This window comes from Caenorhabditis briggsae (assembly GCF_000004555.2).
Source record: "Caenorhabditis briggsae complete genome, chrV, whole genome shotgun sequence".
In the NCBI taxonomy this organism is placed as follows: Eukaryota; Metazoa; Nematoda; class Chromadorea; order Rhabditida; family Rhabditidae; genus Caenorhabditis; species Caenorhabditis briggsae.
The window spans coordinates 19,364,209-19,383,527 of record NC_013488.2 but is presented as its reverse complement, the minus strand read 5'-3'; the positions used below and the strand labels follow the sequence as shown (position 1 = coordinate 19,383,527).

The 19,319-nt window shown below is 35.7% G+C and overlaps 4 protein-coding genes across 4 annotated transcripts; 1 reads left to right on the top strand and 3 right to left on the bottom strand.

Moving 5' to 3' along the window:
* Positions 1-1,007: 1,007 nt before the first annotated feature.
* On the top strand, positions 1,008-2,536 carry Cbr-str-77 (the record flags this gene model as incomplete). Its single annotated transcript, XM_002638582.2, has 5 exons — positions 1,008-1,305; positions 1,350-1,428; positions 1,474-1,608; positions 1,819-2,095; positions 2,261-2,536. The coding sequence occupies 5 exons, from the start codon at positions 1,008-1,010 to the stop codon at positions 2,534-2,536; spliced, it is 1,065 nt and encodes a 354-aa protein (XP_002638628.2).
* Positions 2,537-3,122: 586 nt separating this feature from the next.
* On the bottom strand, positions 3,123-13,446 carry Cbr-sre-21 (the record flags this gene model as incomplete). The annotated part of the gene is made up of 18 exons (XM_002638581.2): positions 3,123-3,179; positions 3,228-3,274; positions 3,547-3,687; positions 3,938-4,089; positions 4,261-4,475; positions 4,614-4,715; positions 6,556-6,678; positions 7,388-7,519; positions 7,881-8,011; positions 8,252-9,094; positions 9,287-9,398; positions 9,447-9,496; positions 10,660-10,889; positions 10,944-11,080; positions 11,498-11,780; positions 11,911-12,141; positions 13,159-13,306; positions 13,377-13,446. 18 exons carry the CDS (start codon positions 13,444-13,446, stop codon positions 3,123-3,125), a joined length of 3,204 nt encoding a protein of 1,067 aa, XP_002638627.2.
* Positions 13,447-13,681: 235 nt separating this feature from the next.
* On the bottom strand, positions 13,682-15,227 carry Cbr-ddo-1 (the record flags this gene model as incomplete). Its single annotated transcript, XM_045238648.1, has 7 exons — positions 13,682-13,798; positions 13,883-13,987; positions 14,038-14,155; positions 14,204-14,373; positions 14,505-14,625; positions 14,688-14,897; positions 15,055-15,227. 7 exons carry the CDS (start codon positions 15,225-15,227, stop codon positions 13,682-13,684), a joined length of 1,014 nt encoding a protein of 337 aa, XP_045093018.1.
* Positions 15,228-15,423: 196 nt separating this feature from the next.
* Cbr-srab-12 lies at positions 15,424-19,187 on the bottom strand (the record flags this gene model as incomplete). The annotated part of the gene is made up of 7 exons (XM_002638578.2): positions 15,424-15,561; positions 15,606-15,670; positions 15,838-16,033; positions 16,235-16,342; positions 16,511-16,585; positions 16,691-17,153; positions 19,138-19,187. 7 exons carry the CDS (start codon positions 19,185-19,187, stop codon positions 15,424-15,426), a joined length of 1,095 nt encoding a protein of 364 aa, XP_002638624.2.
* Between the last annotated feature and the right edge of the window lie 132 nt (positions 19,188-19,319).

Here is a 19,319-nt window from a genome sequence, read left to right as displayed (position 1 = left end):
CGGTCCGGGTGGCGTTCGTTTTAGAGTGTTTTTACGGTATACTTTCTGTACAATAAAATCTGGGCAAGGCGCGTGGGCTAATGTGACACGCCGCTTTTTGAAACGTGTGAGAAAAGAAACAATTGAACGCTTTTCATAGAGATGTCACATCAGCCCACGCGTCTTGCCCAGTTTTTATTGTACAGACAGTATGATTCTTTTTTTATTAAGTAAAATTACCTCGCAGAACTCCTCAAAATCGAATTTGAACTTTTGCTTCAAATTCGTTTTTCCCATTGCTCCTCACACGTTGTCATTTTTTTAACTACAAAACGTATATGTAATTGAACATTTTCAGAAAAAAAAATCTTAGAATTTAGAAATTTTCAAGGACTTCAAACATTTTTTCAAATATTTAGGACATAATTATTTAGAATACAATTTTGAGTTATATGTATGTAGCTTTGTGTGTGTGTATTTTTTCAAAGCACATTATGAAAAAAAAATTATATCACTCTTAAGAGGAATTGAATTAAAGTTCAGACACATGTACACATCGTTATTTCCTTTCTGTCACACGTTGGTTTTTTTCAGGTCAGCTGTCATTTTTATGCACATTTATTCACACAAATAAAAGTGTTTAGTTTTTGATAATTCAAAAAAAAAGGTAATAAAGATGGCTCTGACTTTTTGCGTTCTCAACAATTGTTTCCTATTTCATTATTAGAAGAAATCAACTAATTATTCACAAGTATTACATAGATCGTGTTCGAAAAAAGAAAAATATTTATCCTGACTCACTTTTAAAAATTATCCCACATTCAGAAGAAGTCTAAATACCATCAAATTGTATTTTTCAAAAGTTGTTTGTTAGCTTGTGGGTTTATGAAAATCAAGACCAAAACACAGAAAAATGGAATATAAAAATGCAAAAGAATAGAAAATTTTAGAACCTAAAATTTTAACCAAATATTTTAGTTCTGCTCAATTCTGTTAAAAACAATTTTTACCGAATTATTTTTCAGAAAATGACGTCAGCGTTTGAAAACATATCCGATATATCCTATTTCGTTGCTGTAATTTTCTGCATCTCCTGTAATATTTTACTATTGTACTTAGTCTACACAAAAAGTCCCCGACACGTTGGAACCTACAAATATCTGATGACTTTTTTTGCTGTTAATGGAATTTTACACTCTATTTTTGATTTCATCACAAAACCCATTTTTTTAATGCTTGAAGGAAATGAAATCCATGGCAATATACTAGTGTATTTTGTGAGAAATGATAGATTTCCGTCAAAATGGTGGGCAATTCTAGCTACAGGTAATTGAGTGTTTTCTTGGAAAATTTGTAATAAAAAGTTTTAGAAATTTACGGATTTTTTTTGGCTGTAATTTTTGTTATATTTGCTGTTCACTTCATTTTTCGATATTGGACAATTACCAAGTGAAAAATAATTAACCAATTAATTGAAAACATAACGAATTTCAGGAATCCCAAAATTCGCTTTTTTGATTTCCCATATTTTGTTTTTTGGATAATTGGAAGTTATTATTTTGGTTTGGAATATTCATATATTCTGCATGTTGAATTTTCAGAGAGACCCGATAAAACCGAAATTATAAAGTATGTTGGTTAAGGAGAAATTTGAAGAAATTCAAAGAGAATTTCTGGGAATCTGAAATTTCAAAAACAAAATCTGAACGCATGAAAAATCTTAATTCCGCTGAATATTGCAAACTTTTGTTTATCCAAAAAACTTCAGATTCAGAAGTTCGAAAAATTCAGGATTGTCGAAAAAAAACTGAAGTTTTTTTCCGCAGTTAAATTTTTCAGACCAAAGATGCTGTCCGATTTTGGCTATTCTATGGACAATATTACTTATATGGCAGCTAGATTTGTCAAATTTTCGGAGGAACAAAATCAATTAATAATTGACTGGCGTCAAGTTGGATTCTACTTCGCCGCTGTGAAAACGATGATTCTCAGTTTAATAATATTAACTTTTTGTGGGATTTCTATCATGAAAACCATACGGAAAGATTTGGAAAGTTTGCAATCCAAGGAAAAAATAAAATTGGAACTCAATTTATTTTTAGCTCTGATAGTTCAGGTAAGCTTTCAAAAATTAACAACTTTAGAAGTAATAAACTTAAATTTAGTTTAAATTACTAAATAATTATTGAATTACTAATAATTACTAAATTACTAATTACTAATTAATTAAAATTCTTAAATTTAGTGCAAGTTTAGTTTCGAAAATGTTTTTATGTTTTAGACCATAATTCCAATAGTCGTGATATATTGCCCATTCCTCTTGATGTGGAATTTCCCTATCTTTCTCGGAATAGAAACAGCTCGGTTGACTGGAATAGGCGTAGCCTTGTATCCAGGAATCGACCCATTGGCTATAATGTTTATTGTTGCTAACTACAGACGTGCTGTTTTAAATCCCTTCCGACGAATCGTTCTCAGGCAAAACGTTGTTAGTTATACAGTGAGAGATATTTCATCAATGAGCCGGTCTGGTTCAAAAATTGGACCAACTAATTGATTTAACTTTTTTTTTGAAATATTGGAAAAAATAAAGAACAGGAATTGAATTTTTTTCTGAAATTAAGAACTGCAAAAAATCAGCTTTATAAGGAAAAAAGACCAAGCAAGAAAATGAAAAAAAATACTGAAAAAAATCGAAGACGAAGTTTGTTTTCACTAAAATACAAAAAAGTCAGAATCAATGTTTTGAGTTGGTTTCGAAAATACAGAAATAGGTAGGAAATTAAAAGTTTTTTTGTTGAAAAATGAAATTATGGAGAAAATTGGTGAAGCCAATCATTGGTCTATTGCGATCGAATGACAGTACGAATGACCTGTTGCTGGCCGGTCTGAAATTTTTGGCTGTAAATTAAAAAAAAAACTTTCGAAAAAAGTTTGTGAATAACTTAAAATTTAGTGATATCCAACTATTTGTAAAATTAGCAGCATTATACAGTGTTTGTTAATAAATGTAAAAGCATGAATTTGTCAAAGGTTCTATTTTGTGCTTATAATTTAAAAATTCGTTAGTCTATAAACTAAACATTTTGCAGAAAAAGCCATACGTTTGTGCAGAAAATGAAAAATGTGAGTATTTTATGGGGTTAAGCTTGAATATGTCCCATGCGAAGACTATTCACCGCTTGTTGAGATTCCGCAGTCTGAAACAAAGTTTTGAATATATTTTTTACAGTAAAAAAGCAAATTACCTCAGCAGGATTATAACGAGTCTCAATTTCGCCGGACGATTCGACAACTGAAAATGATTTTTTTTTTAAATAATTGCACATTACGAGAACTTCAGAACTTCAAAATATCGAAAATTCTAGATTATTAGGCATGTCCATTCAGAAATCCTAATATCCAGAAATTCTGAAAATGGATGCATTGCTCTCCTGAGTTCTTCGAAATACATCCTATTCATAAATTCCGATATATTTCAAAACTTCGAAACGTTTTATGAACTCGGAAATGGTTTTTTTTTTCAAAATTGCCATCCGAAATTACATGCATTCTTTTATACAATACCTTGGTACTGTGGTGGCGGTGGTGGCCACTGTCTCTCCATTTTTTTGGTCGGAATGTGCTTCTGGAGCACTTCGACGAGCTCACGCTCGTGAGCCTCAGCTTCTGGTGGTGGCCATTGGACAACAGGCATGTGTTGGGGTCCTGAGAGGAGATGGGGTTAGTTGGACAAAGATTCAAAAATGATTGAAAGGTGGAAAAAACTGGGATGCTGTGGAAGGGGAAGGGTACAAAGGGAATGAGTGCTAGACGGGAAATGTGGAATATAATTTTTCAAAGTCCTCGTTTAGGTTTGGGACCCCTTTATGAATATGGTTTCTCTAATTGTAAGATGTATGCTTTTTGATTTCAAGGTCTTTCGAAGAAAAATTAAGAAAAAGATTCCTCGACCTACCAAAATCAGTTAACGACGACTCGTTCTCCGGTGGTGGCCAGACGCGATTGATTCGAGAAGTTTTTCCCCAGACAGCTTGTTTCAAAACGCCATTCTGGTCCTGTTGAATCCAAGCGGTGTCGTCATTGGCCTTGACGACAAGTGGGGAGTGGCTTAAGAATAAGGGCATGATTAGTAGGTAACAACATTTCTCAAAAGCCTCAAAATCCAAAAAAATGTTGCCCTACACTTTTATACACTATGGTACAAAGTTCTATGTTTTTGTTATCTCAATATAACATACTTTCATCACCCCTCCCAAAGAGATTCTCTCAAAGACGTACCCTTCCTTGACCAATTCATCTTGCGGTGGTGGCCAAACGGCAGACATGCGAGCCGGCTTATAGATACTTCTTTGCAACTCGTTTTGCTCATTGTTGACTGGCACCCAATCCTGAGTTTTTGTCTTTGGTGCTGCCTCACGTTCGTACACTGGCTCTTCTGGGAACTCGTTCCATTGGACCTTTTGGTACGAGGCTGGTTGAGCTACGATAGTTCTCTGAAAGTTGGGAGATGTGGTAAACAGTGGAGACTCGGGGTTGAAGGACCTCAAGAAAAAATTATAGATTTTGGATAGTTTCAAATATTCATGTAACATTTGAAAGCTTATATTAGTGAAATATTCATTTTTACTCACTTGAATCTCTTTCTCGCTCAACTCTGGAATAGCAATTTTGCCGACTTGTGGCTGTTGAATCTCCACGGGAACACGGCGTTGGGTTTGCCAGCAGGCATCGTCCTGGAAATGGATAAGACGTTATTATCATACTTTTGAGGAACGCTCAGTCCTATTTAGGCTCAACAAGACCTAATTCGGCCGGAAAGTTACCATTGGTTTAATTGGTTTTCGATTCAAATCGGCATTGAGATACGGAGCTTGTTGATGAGCCAACATTTTTGAGGCTGAGAAATTGTTCGAGATAAGTAATTAGGAAAAATTAATAAAAAACAAGAAATCAACGAAAATATAGCTTATTCAGAAGAAGAAATCATTCTTATAATAAATAAATGAAGTTGCGTCTCTTTTTTTCTCTGTCAGTCTGTCCGCAAATTTTGAAAAGCTTGAAAATTAAATATTATTTGACGTGAAATTTAAAGAAGAGTGAGTCGCGAAGTGAAGAACAGTAAGAGAAAATGTTAACTCCAACTGTCTGAAACGCCGGAGGCGCGGCAAACAGACTAATATCAGATAAAAATTGACTAAAATTTGTTTTTTTTTTCACCTAAAAATATTATTTTTGTTTTTTCCTCCACAAAAAATCACATCAAAATGAAATCTGAGGGAGAAGAGAAAAGTGGTGGGAAAAGGGTTTGCATTTTGAATTGAAAGAAAACGTAAAAATATTTTACTTCAAAAGTGGAGTCTGAGAAAAAATTTCAAAAGCGGAAATTTTGAAAAATATTCCAGTTCTAAAAAAGTGTTAAATTGAAAGTTTAATCAGAGAAAATCAAGAAAATGGTGACACAAAGTGTGTTTTCTTTCTTTTCTCCCGCCCCCAATTGCCCAACTGATGCCCTGGTATCTCGATTTTTGTCTTACAACTCTCTCGAAAATCCACAATATCTATCATTTTAGGGAGCAGCAGAACGGAAAAATTTTGTGTAAAAATTGATGTGAGAAGCTGAGAAAATGAAGAAAGAGATTTTTCGACGGGGCAACAAAAAAAGGTTTTGGCACTTTTTTATTGACGTCAGGCAGGGATTCGGGGAATTCAGGAGGTTTTCCAAATTTCCGGTTTCTGCCATCAAAAATAGAAAGTTTAAATCTGAAATCTACACGAATCCAATCAAACCAGAATCGCATATATTTTAAAGTACTTCAAAGGAAATTTTAATTCTTCCAAAGCTTAGGATAGCAGGAATGGAATTTTTGTGAATTCAGTTTTTTGTATCCGCCAAAGTCAGAAATTTCAGTGACGTCTTCTGACCAAAACCGGTCACTCAAAAAATTAGATTTATCTTCGTAATAAATACAAAAAAATGAGTTATGGTGCCATGTGATTCAACGATTCGGATTTTTAGAGTTTCGGATAATCAGATAACAAAGCTTCACTAGAACACCATTTACCTTTGTTTACTTGATTTCTCTAGATGAGAAGAGACAAATCGTGATCATAAAGATAATTGGGGAGGAAAGAAAGGTTTTGTGAAAAATAAAGAAAACAGACGGGAGTTTTTGACGGGCGTGAAAAACAAAAAGTGACAAATACTTTGAGAAAAGACTATGAGAAAGAGAAATAAGTAATGTATAATTATTTTCCTATGGAAGGGTTGAGAAATGTCATAAACTATGAAACCACAAGAGGATAAAAGAACTTTTGATAAAGAAAATGTCTTGATAAAAATTAAGTTGTTTTTAGGAAAACCCAACATTGATTGAATAAAAATTCAAAATGATCAGAAATCGGTAAAATCACTTAAGCGCACAGTTTTTGATTATATATTTGCGCTGACTCGAATGATCCTAAAACCACAGTAGTGATTCAAAAACTAAGGAAAAACAATATGAAATGTCCAAAATTTTTATATCAAATAATTTTAATTTATATGATTTTGTTGAAATTCAAAAATGATCTTACCGCCAATATCACAGCTTTTGGTCCTCTCTCAGTTTGTTGCATGTTGCTTGCCGGTTGCTCTCTCACTTCCGAGTCTGCGACCCAACGTTTAGCTCCTTCCAGTTGTTGGCCTTTTTGAACGGTCTGAAAATATTGAACATCAAAAGTTGGGACAAATACAAGCGAGCTGCATATGGAAATTGAGGAAACGCTAATGTTTTTCAAGAAATCTAGTGAAAAATAAGAACAGCAAAACTGAGTCGCCGATATTGAGAAGGAAATAAACTCAGAGATGAAAAGTGAGAACTGTATTTGTTTAGCTGTCGAAGAACAGTCAAGATCCTTTACCCTCCACCCCCTCTTAACTGATTGCTCACCATGTGTTTTGGTAGATTTTTCTAGAGTTCTCTAGGTCTCTGGAAGGTCCATCAGAGTTAGTCACCTTTTTGGAAATGAGAAAGTATAAAAATAATTCATTGAATTGATTGAAGTTTATGATTCACTAAAGCAATACAACGATAATCTAACATAAGGAAGATACTCGAAGTGGGCATCGATGTGTTTATGAACTTACCCAGATCTTCAAAAAAGATCCTAAACTCATCAAAATTAAAAAAATAAAACTAGAAAATGAAGACTAGAACATTCGGTATTTCCATACTCGGTTCAAGTTCGAATTGTTTCTAATTCAAACGGATGTTGCCTGTCAGATATTCTTTAACCATATTATAATACTTTCAAAACCATTTTTTTAGAATTACATGTTGTATTTTAATTTTCCAAAAAAAATGGATTTACTTGCTAGTTACAGCCAATTTATAAGCGAGACCTCATATTGAGCCAATTAACTCACGATTTTCTCTTTTTGTTCTTCTGGCTTCTCTACAAATTTTTGAGCCAACTGATCTGCCTGAATCTGTGGTTTACGGGCCATCACTGGAGACATTGTAGAGTGAACGCCTGCAGCAAGGTCTTGTTCTTGGACCTGGAAAAAGCCCAAATTCAAAAAAGTCTATGAAGAAAGTTTTTTCATGAAACTTTTGTGAAGAAAAGAGAACGGAAGAATGGCGGACGGATGTTTGGTGTAATAGAGGAGCACACAGATGTGACTCTTGAAAGTAAATCTTGCCCGAAATATAGTTTTTTTTTTGGAATTTCTCATCTTCTTTGTTTCATACTTGCAACGGGATGGGCTGGACCGGGTCTCAACAAAAATAAATAAAAATAAAAAGCCCGCATCGAACGGATTTTCGTTACAAACGTTTCAAAAAACTTTCAGAAATTTTGAAAAAACGGGCCCTTCGATGATTTATCAAGTAAGTTTTTTTTTTCAAAAAAATTCAAACCTGAACTGTCTGTCTAAGAGCTGTTTTTCCTGTAGGTGGAGCTACGGCAGTATACTGTTTTGGTTGTTCTGGCTGGGGACCTTGGGTTTGAACCTTGCCAGGCGTACGGCTCCATTTTGGTCCAGTTGCTGCTGAAAATGTTTTACCTTTCAGATGGTATAAAATGTATTTTGATCTACAGGGTAGGTTTGCATCGCACGTTTGGTAAACTGGATTATTCGAGTTACATACCAAAAGCTGTGTAACAACTGCTGATACTAAGGACATGTTTAAAGATTTTTATATTTAATGTAATGTCAGTTAGCTTCCCAATTTTTCGCCCCGTTTGAAAAAATCGGTTTCGAAGCAAACCAAAAGCCGTGAACACCTACCATGAATTTCCTGAGCTACTGGTTGCACCTGTGTCAGGGTTCCTTTTTGAGTTTGTCCCTGTTGAGCTTGTTGCTGAACATGTACAGCTGGTTTCTGTTGAGCCTGTGGAGTAGTTTTTTGTGATGGGACAGCCGGTTTTTGCTGTTGGGCCTGTTGAGTTTGTTTCTGAGCTTGAGCTTGAGCCTGTGCTTTCTTCTGTGCTTCCTCCTGAGATTTTTTCTGTGCTTGCGCTTGTTGTTGCGCAGCTTGTGCTCTCTTCTGAGCGTCTTCTTGCGCCTTTTTCTGAGCCTCTTCCTGGGCCTTCTTCTGAGCCAGCATTTGTTGTTGTTGGGCTTGTTGTTGGGCCTGAGCTTTTTTTTGAGCTTCCGCTTGGGCCGCTTGCGCTTTCTTCCGGGCGTCCTCTAGGGCATTCTTCTGTGCTTCCTGAGCCTTAGCCAATGCCTCTTGCTGAGCCTTTTTTTGCGCCTCGGCGTGAGCTTGGGCCTGTTGTTGAGCCGCTTGAGCTTTTTTCAAGGCCTCCTCTTGTGCTTTTTTCTGGGCTTCTTGGGCTCGAGCTAAAGCTTCTTGTTGAGCTTTCTTGGCTTGTTCCTGAGCAGCTTTCAAGGCAGCTTCTTGCTGAGCCTGCTGTTGGCTTTGGGCCTGTTGGGCCTGTTGTTGAGACTGGTTGGCTTGAGCCTGACTCTGGGCCTGAGCAACTCTTGCGGCAGCTGCCTGCAGAGCTGCAGCTTGCTGAGCTTTGGCGAGTTGTTGAGCTTCAATCATTTTTTGATGATTTTCCAATGCTTTCTTCTCTGCTTCGGTTTTTTCGGTGGATTGCGTTTGTTGGACAATCACTTCGTTGGCTGGAAAATATAAAATGTTGTAACTTAGCTCAAATTTGATTGATTGGAAACAAATAAATTGATTCATAAAAACTTTGAACCATCAAAGAACATCTCAAAATCATTCAATCTGAATTTTGTATAGGCTTTAAAATTAAAAGTTCTCATCTTTTCATTAAAATTTGAAGTAAAATTGATTTGATCATCACTTACCTTGACGTTCACTAGCCATATTGCCGATTTGGCTCAAAACCTGTTGCGCAGCTTGCTGTGGTGTTTGAGCCACCCGGATACCGAACGACTTTCGGCGAGTGGTGACGACAATCTAAAAATAGTTCTTATTGCTCCATTTAGTCTCGTAACTATCAATTACCTCTCCATCTGATTCCTCTTCAGATGATGTTCCATCGTGTCTGTCGATTCCTGAAGACGTGGATTCTTGTTGTGAAGGATTTGTAGAAGTTTCGGAACGTTTTTTGAGGGTTACGACGATAACTAAATGGCAAAACTGAGAACTTGTTAGAATAGGAAAAGGAGAGAAAGTTAGCTTTTTGTCAAAAAAGTTAGTCTGTGAAAAAAAACAGAAAATCAAAAAATATTTTTTGGAATCTATTTGTCATTAACTATTGGGGTTATTTTCAAACTTCTCTCAGTCTTAAGTCTTCAAATATGTTTCAAATTTCATCAAAAATTCATGAAAGTAGTTAATTAACTTTTTTAATCAAAGAAAAATGTTACATGTTCGAAATTTACGATGCTATACAAATTTGAATTTCGAAGAAGTTGTAATTATCATGAAATGCAAAAAAAAACCAAATAATCACGAGCTTACCAGTTTCCGGCATCTTTCTGAACCCTAAATAATTTTATGGTTGAACTTCAAAAAAGAGTGAGAGAGAACAAGAAGTGTAATCAAAAGAAGCGAGATGTTTTCTTGTGAGGGCCCCCAGGCGGATTTGTTTGAGCAATCGAGGATAAAAAGAGGGAGCGAGAAAAAATGCGAGACACAGAGAAAACGAAAAATCGGAAATATCGCTCCAAAAACCGATAAGAAACAACTGACACATCCCACATCTCTCCCTCTTTCTCTATCGTCTTCTTTAACTTTTTTTCCAATTGCTCATCACTGATCGAAAGAAGAAACAAAACAGCTTGGTTGTTTAGACACCCCCTCAAGAAAGATTTGGGATCACGGACTATGAAAAAACAGTTTAGGAAATGGAGAGACGCAGAGAGGCCAGGTGTGATAAAAGATTGGTTTCGCGGACTGGCGGTGATCTAAATAAACCTGTCAAATTGGCGATGAGGAAGGCTTGAGGGAAAGATTTGGAGGAAATATTAACTATTTGAAAAAAGTCTAAAACCAAAATATTCTTGTTGCAATAAAAACGGCTGTATTATGCTTGACTGAGAAAAAAAAGGTTGAGACGCAGAGAAAAAGTGTCTGCGTCTCCACCGTTTGAGTTCTATTTAGGCTCTCCGCCTCGATATCGCTACCGTATTCAGACTGCAAAAAATACTCTCTAACCTTTTTTTTCTCAGACAAGCATAATAACAAGATATAATTCAAAATCTTCATTTCACACTTCGCGGCACTTTAGGCATTTGGGGAACAACACTTTTATTGAACATTTCGAAATACACATCTCCTTCGTTTTCTCTCTGTTTTGAAAAAACAAAAATTGATTGTTTCCTGACCGCAATTCTTATGTCCTTCGTTTTGAAAATTTTGACGAATTTCTTGTAATTTTGTATTAAAACTTTTCGGAATCCTTCCATAAGAAGAATAATGGTGGGGACTACAATGAGGGCATTTCTGAAATTATTCGGGATATTAGGCAAAAAATAAAAGATAAGGAAAGAATCTTACATGTGAGCCATTGTATCAAAAATCAAATTAAACCATGCCTGTAATTCATCGGAAAAATCCATCAATATTGGAAGGCATTCTGTCATGATTATCAATATTATAAAACCACCAACGGAAATCACTGCTGGACGGATGAGCTGGAAATTTCTATAGTTTTTTCGTGATAGTTTTTTTTTACATGAGATAGAACATTACAAAATAGTATGAAGACACAAGATCTTAATGGGAAATTGAGAAGTTTTTAGAGAGTTTATGAAACAAAGGATTTCAACTTCACTAGTATATTGCATTTTAAACCTTGGGGTTATAGATTCATTGATTTGCCTTATGGGAACTGCCTGTTGTGTGAGACTAGGTTTTGAGGTTTTAGTCCTGTAAGTCTGACTATGTGCCAGATTGTTTTGTTGTCCACAAGTGGTCTCACAATTTTCAGGTACTTTCATGACAGGTGCATTCATGATCAACACATGGTTTTGTTCCCCTTGTTTCATTGTTTGATGACTATATTGTCTTCGTGTGTTTTTGTGGTAAACGGTTCAAGGTTGGATTCTTACCTTACACCATCGCACATTTTCTTGCAACTGATACTTGACACTAAGTGTATAAAATACCATGCTATTATCATGTCGTATCAGCGCTGCCAGACGTTTCCTATTGAGAAAGTATATTGTCTCCAAAATGAGCATAGAAGATATAGTGACTGTCAGACATACAGCAAATACAAATTTCATCATAATTAATTGAGAGATGGCTAACAACGTATAGACAAGAGAAATAAAAAAGTTGGAGAGAAGAAGGATTAGTGAAATCCATGTGCGAGGTTTATTTTCGTAGTCTCTGTAATTCCAAGGCGATTCGAGAATTTATAGCAACAATTTGTAGATTTAGTAGTTTTTGTATTGTTCTTAAGTGAAAAATATTACACAGATACCCGAGTCCAGCTCGTTTTACGTTTCCGAAAACTCACTTGAGCAGGATTGTCGCCATTGCTCTTTCACCTGTAATGCACAAAAGACAGTGAACTCCAAAAAACATATAATGATATCGAAAGATCGCTGCCCAGAAAAGTAACTGAGACTTTGTTTGACTGGAGTTTTTTGAAAACTGGAATATGAACACCAAACATCGGCTGATGACTAATTCCAACCAGCTGAACACTCCTGCTATCACAATCAAGCGGTTGTTACGGTGAGGTGTGCTGAAATTCATTCGACTCGAAAATAGTTTTTTCTTCAAAATTGTACTTTTATCAGTTGATTTTTGCCGCCTGTCAGCGGCTACAATCTTTTGGCAAAACCAGGTCACCCGGATCCAGGTCACCCGGGTCCAGGTCACCCGGATCCGGGTCACCCAAATCCAGGTCACCCGGGTCCAGGTCACCCGGATCCAGGTCATCCGGATCTAGGTCACCCGGATCCAGGTCACCCGGATCCCGTTCACCCGGGTCCAGGTCACCCGGATCTAGGTCACCCGGATCCAGGTCACCCGGATCCAGGTCATCCGGATCTAGGTCACCCGGATCCAGATCACCCGGATCCTGGTCACCCGGGTCCAGGTCACCCGGATCCAAGTCACCCGGACCCAGTTCACCCGGATCCAAATCACCCGGATCCCGGACCCAGGACATAGGACCCAGGACCTAGGACCCATGATCCCCGGGTCACCTTCTCTGAAGCTCAGAGAAGGTGAGAACTGTTTCTCCCTTTCATTTTCCTCTTCTTTCATATTACTCTCCCAGAGGTCAATGGTTTCTAAACCAATTCACGTATTCGTTTTTTCTAGAATCGTAAATTTCTTCCGAAGCATTTTTTTTCCCCACGTGGTTTCTTTGTTAATTTTTTTCATCACGTTTAAATAAGCTTGAATTTTCACTTTCCAAATCGGTGAAATTCCTAAAAAAGATTTTTCCTTTGAACCTAATTATCTTGTTTCCTGTTTGAGATATTAAAACATTATCAACGGATGAAATGTTTCTGATACCAAGAAAAACATTTTGAATATCTTTTACAGGAACCGAGACATATTTGACCAAAGTTACGAAATTATGGTTGTCATTAGTTGTCGGATTACGCCCATACTTTTTGCCGCGCCACCGGCGCTTCAAACAGCTGGCTGTTGCACCTTCGCCGCAATTCAATCTATTCGAATTCTCACCAACAGACGCGCCTAGCTTTTTACGTATAAGAAAGAATCAAAAAATTGCGAACACACTCACTTAGAATTTGCCATGCAAAGCAAACCAAAAAAAGTCACTAATAATGAGATAAGCAATAAAAAAGAAACAACAACGAATTCAAAGACTGAAGAATCCCGATTAGAGTTGAAAGTAAACACCAATACAATATTCACATCACCAGAGTCTTCTGAAAGTTCTTCAGTTTTCCGATTTTTAGGGGTTTTGGATAACTTAGAAATTAATTTGGAAAAACTCACGAGATCTATCCAAAACTTCCTCTTTTGTTGCTAGTTTTACAGAAAAGGCATCAAAATACGAAGATAACATTGTTAAATGAGAAATGAGTCAAATGGAAAAAAGTAAAAACTGAAAAAAAAAACGAAGCACCGCCCCAAAAATATAATCACCTGTTTTTGGTAAAAATTTGTCAGAAAATTTTAGACAGACGACTTTTTTTTCAAGGAAACAAATACATTTTTCAGCAGTTTTAAAAATTCGGAAAAAATAAGAACACCCAGACAAAAAGAAGAAATAGTCAAAAAATAATAAAATACTGAGAATTTTACAACTTAGAAGATTTGTTGTCGAGTATTGCCATTTTCACCAACTGGGTAGCCTTCATTGCTGTCCCCCATCCTAGGGTGAAACCATTTCCGCCATGACCATAGTGATGGACAACCTGAACAAATGAAATTAAAAGTCAAAAAAATAACATCAGTTTAAGAAATAATTATTTGCTCATAGAAATTTGTGAAAATCTTACCGTATAAGGTTTTCCCGATTTCTCACTTGTTTTATCTTGTTTCTCAATTCGAATAGCTTTCCGAGCCGGCCGCAAACCTGACCATTCTCCCAGAATCTTTGGGTCCTATATGTTAAATTTGGTGCCAACATTTATTATATAAAGAAATAATTTACCCTCATGGCTGGATGTAACTTCACATATCTCTCCAAGATATCCTTTCGATCAACATCCGTGATTTCTAAATCCCACCTATTTTCTTGTTTCACCGATCCAATTACAACGCTCTGTTCTCTGAAAGTTTAAAATATCGCTATTTCGGTTTAGAGACACAAATCTCACTTGGGAATGGTAAAAGTTATAAAATCTCTATAATTGAAATGTTTGTGCCAATGTGCGTCTACATCAAGCACTACTCCTCGGATTGGGTATACTGTATCATCGTCTCCAGCCAGTTTACCTCCATTAAGGCCAGCACAATTTACAAGGATATCGAATCCTTCGTCAGCAAGCTAAAAGGCCAGATTGTGAATTTCTTCAACATCAATATTATTCAATAATTCGAAAAGTAGATACTGGGTTCTTATGTTCGACTAGGTTTTTCCTATTCCAGTCAATTAAAATAAAAGCGTTGATTGCTTACCTGTTCAAGGTTTTCCACCTTCTGCTCTCTAAACTGGACTCTATTAGCAATGCACTTGGATTTCAGGTAAGGTACATATTTATTTCCTTCTGACGCAAATGCCGTGTAGTGAATGCAGTGTCTAAAAAATAATACTGCTCATCTTCCAGAAATTAAAGTTGCATTTTATTGAAGCAAACTAACTTTGATGGCTCCGGGAATAATTCCTTAATTTCTCGCTCTTCTAAAAATCTAAAATTGTACACAACATCTCCGTAAGCTCTTTGCTGCTGTTCCAATCGCTCTCTGGTATCTGACTGGATATGTCCGGAAAGAAGCTTCACCCCAGTTTCGTCCCCCTTCTCAGTACGATAAAGATGTGCAAACCAAGCAAAAGTGTATTTTCCGTAATCCCTGAAAACAGTTTCGTAGAGCAGGTTAAGAGGTGTTTTGGTAATGAATTTTTAATAAATTAGTTTTGGCTATTGGCTTTCGATTTTCGTTTCCTAGGAGCTAGTTTATCTTTTAAATTTTACATTTTTGAAAACAAGATTTAGGAAGAAAGAATCACCGATTATTTTCATCATCAATTCTAAATAATCCTGCTGGTCCAGCACTACAAGTCTCAACAAATGGGCGATCATGGAGTACAGTAATCTGAGAGTTTGGGAGTGCTAACGAAACTTGGAGGGCCGTAGAACATCCAACGACGCCTTCTCCAATGATTGCTATCTTTTTCAGCATTCTGAAAAAATTGTTTAAAAAAATACTTTAATTAGCAACATTTTATTTAGTTGGGAACCAGGAAGAAAGTTAATTACAAAAAAAAAGAAATTTAGAAGAATGGAATCGAAAATCAATTAAAAAAAACCAAAATAGAATCGAATCAGTTCGTAAAACACAATTAAACACGTTCTCTTATCTTCATTTTAAGTCCTTATCATCTCTTTTTCCGCAATTGTCTTGTCCGTTTCTCTCCGTCCTCCTTAACGCTCAATTGTTGATTTAAAACGTTGAAGTAGTGATCAGATGATGTAGCGAGAGATGCGTGAAGAGTATTTGTGACAGTGTCGCGGTGCTGAGAAATATTCTTTTAAAACATATTCGGGTTGGATGAATAACCTTTTTCTGAAACACCCATAGGTAGAGAGGCATGGCCACTGAGTAGAGAGGAACGAAGTTGACTACTGAAAAATTGGAGCTTGATAGATGAAAATTGAAAACTGAGAACATTGTGTTTTTTTCAAACTCGACTTTTAAGAACGAGCTTTAAATAAACTTAAACTCAATATTTTGGAATAACTCAAATTGCAAAATATAGACCTTGTCTAGTTCTTTAGTTTATACAATTCACCTTCCACCAACGCATGATAAGTGGGTCGTTCCATTTCTGAACTATAATAGTGAACAGGCGCTGATAGTGTGAAACAGGTGAATACAAACATCAAGTCGCAAAGTGTGAATGATTGTAGAAGTCGAATATTCCTCATATTGGCTTCCAACTGGTAACGATTGCTGAGAGTGGCGGTAACAGATCGGGCACGAATTCTCTGTAAACATTTTTGAATCTGTTCTGAAATTTCCAAAAAGTTGTATCGCGGTTCTCAAAAAACAGAGATGAACTTTTCGAGATAAATTTATTGCTAGTTAAACATTTTATTTTCGAGTACCAGTCTCTGTTCGTGAAGAAAAATTACCCCCATTCAGAAGCGGAAAATCACATTTTCGGATTATTATTTTTCTTCACTGACCTTATTCAGCCTCAGGAGACATCGATTTATAATTCGCGCTATAATCTGAAGTACAATGATTAACACTTCTGGAATGATGACCCATAGAGGAAAGGTGACAGAGATGCTCTGAAAAGAAAATTATCTCAACATTTTCTCTAAAGTAATTTTCATTGTGTCTGAACTTGAGTCAAAAAGCTGGTTGAATTTTTGAACTAGCTTGTCGGAAACTCTATATATTGTCCGCTTTTAAATAAGGCGGAATTCATCATGACACCTCTTAGATTTGAAACTCACCGAGCAATAGTAATGTGGGGCATCAAATTCATATTCATGAAACACCGAAGCCATTAACACCAATGAGCACACAATCTGAAACGTATTTTGACAGTTAGGGTTTCTACGCAAAGGTTTATTAAGATTCACACCATTTTGTAGTGCCTTCAAGATTGAACGTTTTGAGTCGAACAGACTTACCTGACAGAATCCAATTGTGATTCCAATTGATTTATATCCATTCTCATAGGTTTGACTATAACAAGTCGCAAATCCCCTTTCGATCATAAGAAATATAGTAGTAGTACTAGACAAAAGTAGACCAAACATATAAGGAAATCGTAGAACAAAGCATCTCATGGATCCGGGTTGCATATCATAACAATCGTTTCCAATAAAGTAGAAATACAAATCGAACAAATGCATGAACAATCGAGGAACACAATGCATCAGGAGAGCAGCGCAATGGATTTTCAGGAGCAATTTTAAGTTGAAATGCATTAGTTTATAGCGACAAATAGATAGCCAAGTGTGGATGAGACAAAACACAGCGATTCCGCAACAGAATAAGTTGAAGTAGAGGACGGATTGAAGGAAATGGGAGTTCGCTACTTGGAGCATGACAGAGCAGTTAAAAAAAACAGGATCCAAAAATCCCGTCATTCTGAAAAATTTTTTATGTAATGTGACTGAAAATCTTGTTACGAAAACTTTAATAAATTTTTTCAAAACTTTCAAAGTGAATCTAGAAAAGTATTATAGCATGCAGAAGGAAGATACGTTTTCAGAAGAAAAGCAACGAAAATGATTATATTTGAGGACAGAGCAAAAAAGAAAAACTAAAAGAGAAACGTTTTTCGACTTAGAATAATTAGAAGTTGAAGTGGTGCTTCTTCACTAGACATAATAAAAGGAGAAGAAGAAAAAACTTCGCGTTTTTCTGGATGTCGTTTTAAAAAACTTCATGAACAATCACTATTTCAGTAATAGACCAAATGATCTAGGCGTTCAAAAAATTTCTGACATTCTGGAAATTTAGCAATTTCATGTTTTAATTAAACAAAGCAGAAAATTAAAAACTCAAATATTCCTAAAGACATTAATTTTACTTTTCAAAATGATTCACAATGTTAGATGAGGAATTGTGAAGAAGTTTTTCAAAAAAGGCTACATGAATACAAAATGGTGGACAATTTTTTCTAACCTTTGATGCTTCGTCTTTTTTTCATTCAAGAAAGTTTTTTGCCCATTCCCCCTCCTTTCTGAAAATTCGTGTGCGGACCAAGAAAAAAAAAGAAATACATGTATGTTTTTTGAATATCGCTAAACAAATATTTCTTGAGTTGGTGAAGTAATAGAGAATAATTTTACGAGGTTATTCGAAAAAAAGGTTCTGAAAATTTCCGACTGAATTTCTTGAAGTCTTGCTCATCTCTCAATAGCTAACACTTGTTAAGGAGTTGTTTTTTTTCCCAGCTATTTGAGCATTCGTATGTAAATGACCCTAGCAAAAAAGAAAACAATAGGATGACAGAGGCAAAAATTCGAGAGACTAAAAATTGAGTATTGGGTTTTATCCGTAAAATTAATATAAATTTTAAGAAGGTCCTAAAAATTTCCAGAAATTGAAGTATTCGAATACAGAGAAACATGAAAAAATGTTCATAAACGTGCAAAATTCAACGTTTGAAAACCGTTGAACGGGAAAGAATTTTCGAGGCAGGAAGTGAACTTTTTTGAACAGTGTGCTAAACTTTCAGGCACATACAACCCATATTTCGAATTCGAAACGCCCTTAAAAAATTTTCAGCAGCTAAGACATGCTGGAAAAAACCTTAACATTTTTCTTTTGCTCTCAAACTCGGAAAAATTGATTTACATATATTTCCTAATGAGCCATCTCATGAATACCATTTGAGAGAATGTTTTCGTGGTAAATAGAGCAAAAAAAAAGATGAAAAGGGAAAAACTCATCTCATTTTCTTTCTCTCTTGGGTTTTTCCTCATCGGAAAAAATAGGAAAAAAAGAGAATTTTTTCTAGGAAAAATAGGTACTGAGCCCTAGAGAGGGGGTGTCATGAATAAAAAATTAACGGGAAAATTGAGAAATGTGTTGTTCGGCGCTCTCTCCCTTGTTTTTTCGAATGGTTCGTTATTTTCTGAAAAATTGGAAAAGAGGATTGAAAATTTAAACCACCTAATTGAATTCATTGCGGAGTCACTTGATCTTTTTTCAGAAAAAAGGAATTTTTCAGAATCTGGTTGGAAAGAAAAACAGAATCTCTATTTTAAGATAGCCAAAAACGTAACATCGTCAAAAAATTAGATTTAAGTCGGGTTTTTTTGAAAAGTTCAAACTTTCTCTCGATATACCCATAATGCGTTTTTTCAAAACATTCTTGGAATCGAAAAACTTGAGCAAATAAAAATTTTTGGATTCATAAAACAACAAAAAACAGAAGCAGGGAATATTATTTCGGCTGAACGATCATTTTATTGTTTTTGAGAAAAATTCAAAGAAGAATCTAGAGAAACGGAGAATATAGGAATTTATGAATTATTAAAAAGAATCCTGGGATATTTTTTATACTACATTTTCTAGAAGTTTTTGTAGGAATTGAGAAATTATAAAAAACAGAGAAGCTTACTTCTCAAGGGTTCCCCATAAACTGTCGGTGTGTCTTCCATTTCCGGCCATTTGGGTTTCTCTGAAAAAAAGAAACTTAGAGCTTTGATTGAACAATAGTCTCAAATTATGGCACATAGATTCTATTCGTTAAAAAAATTATTAGACATTTATGACGAGACAGAGAAAAATGTTGAACCTAGA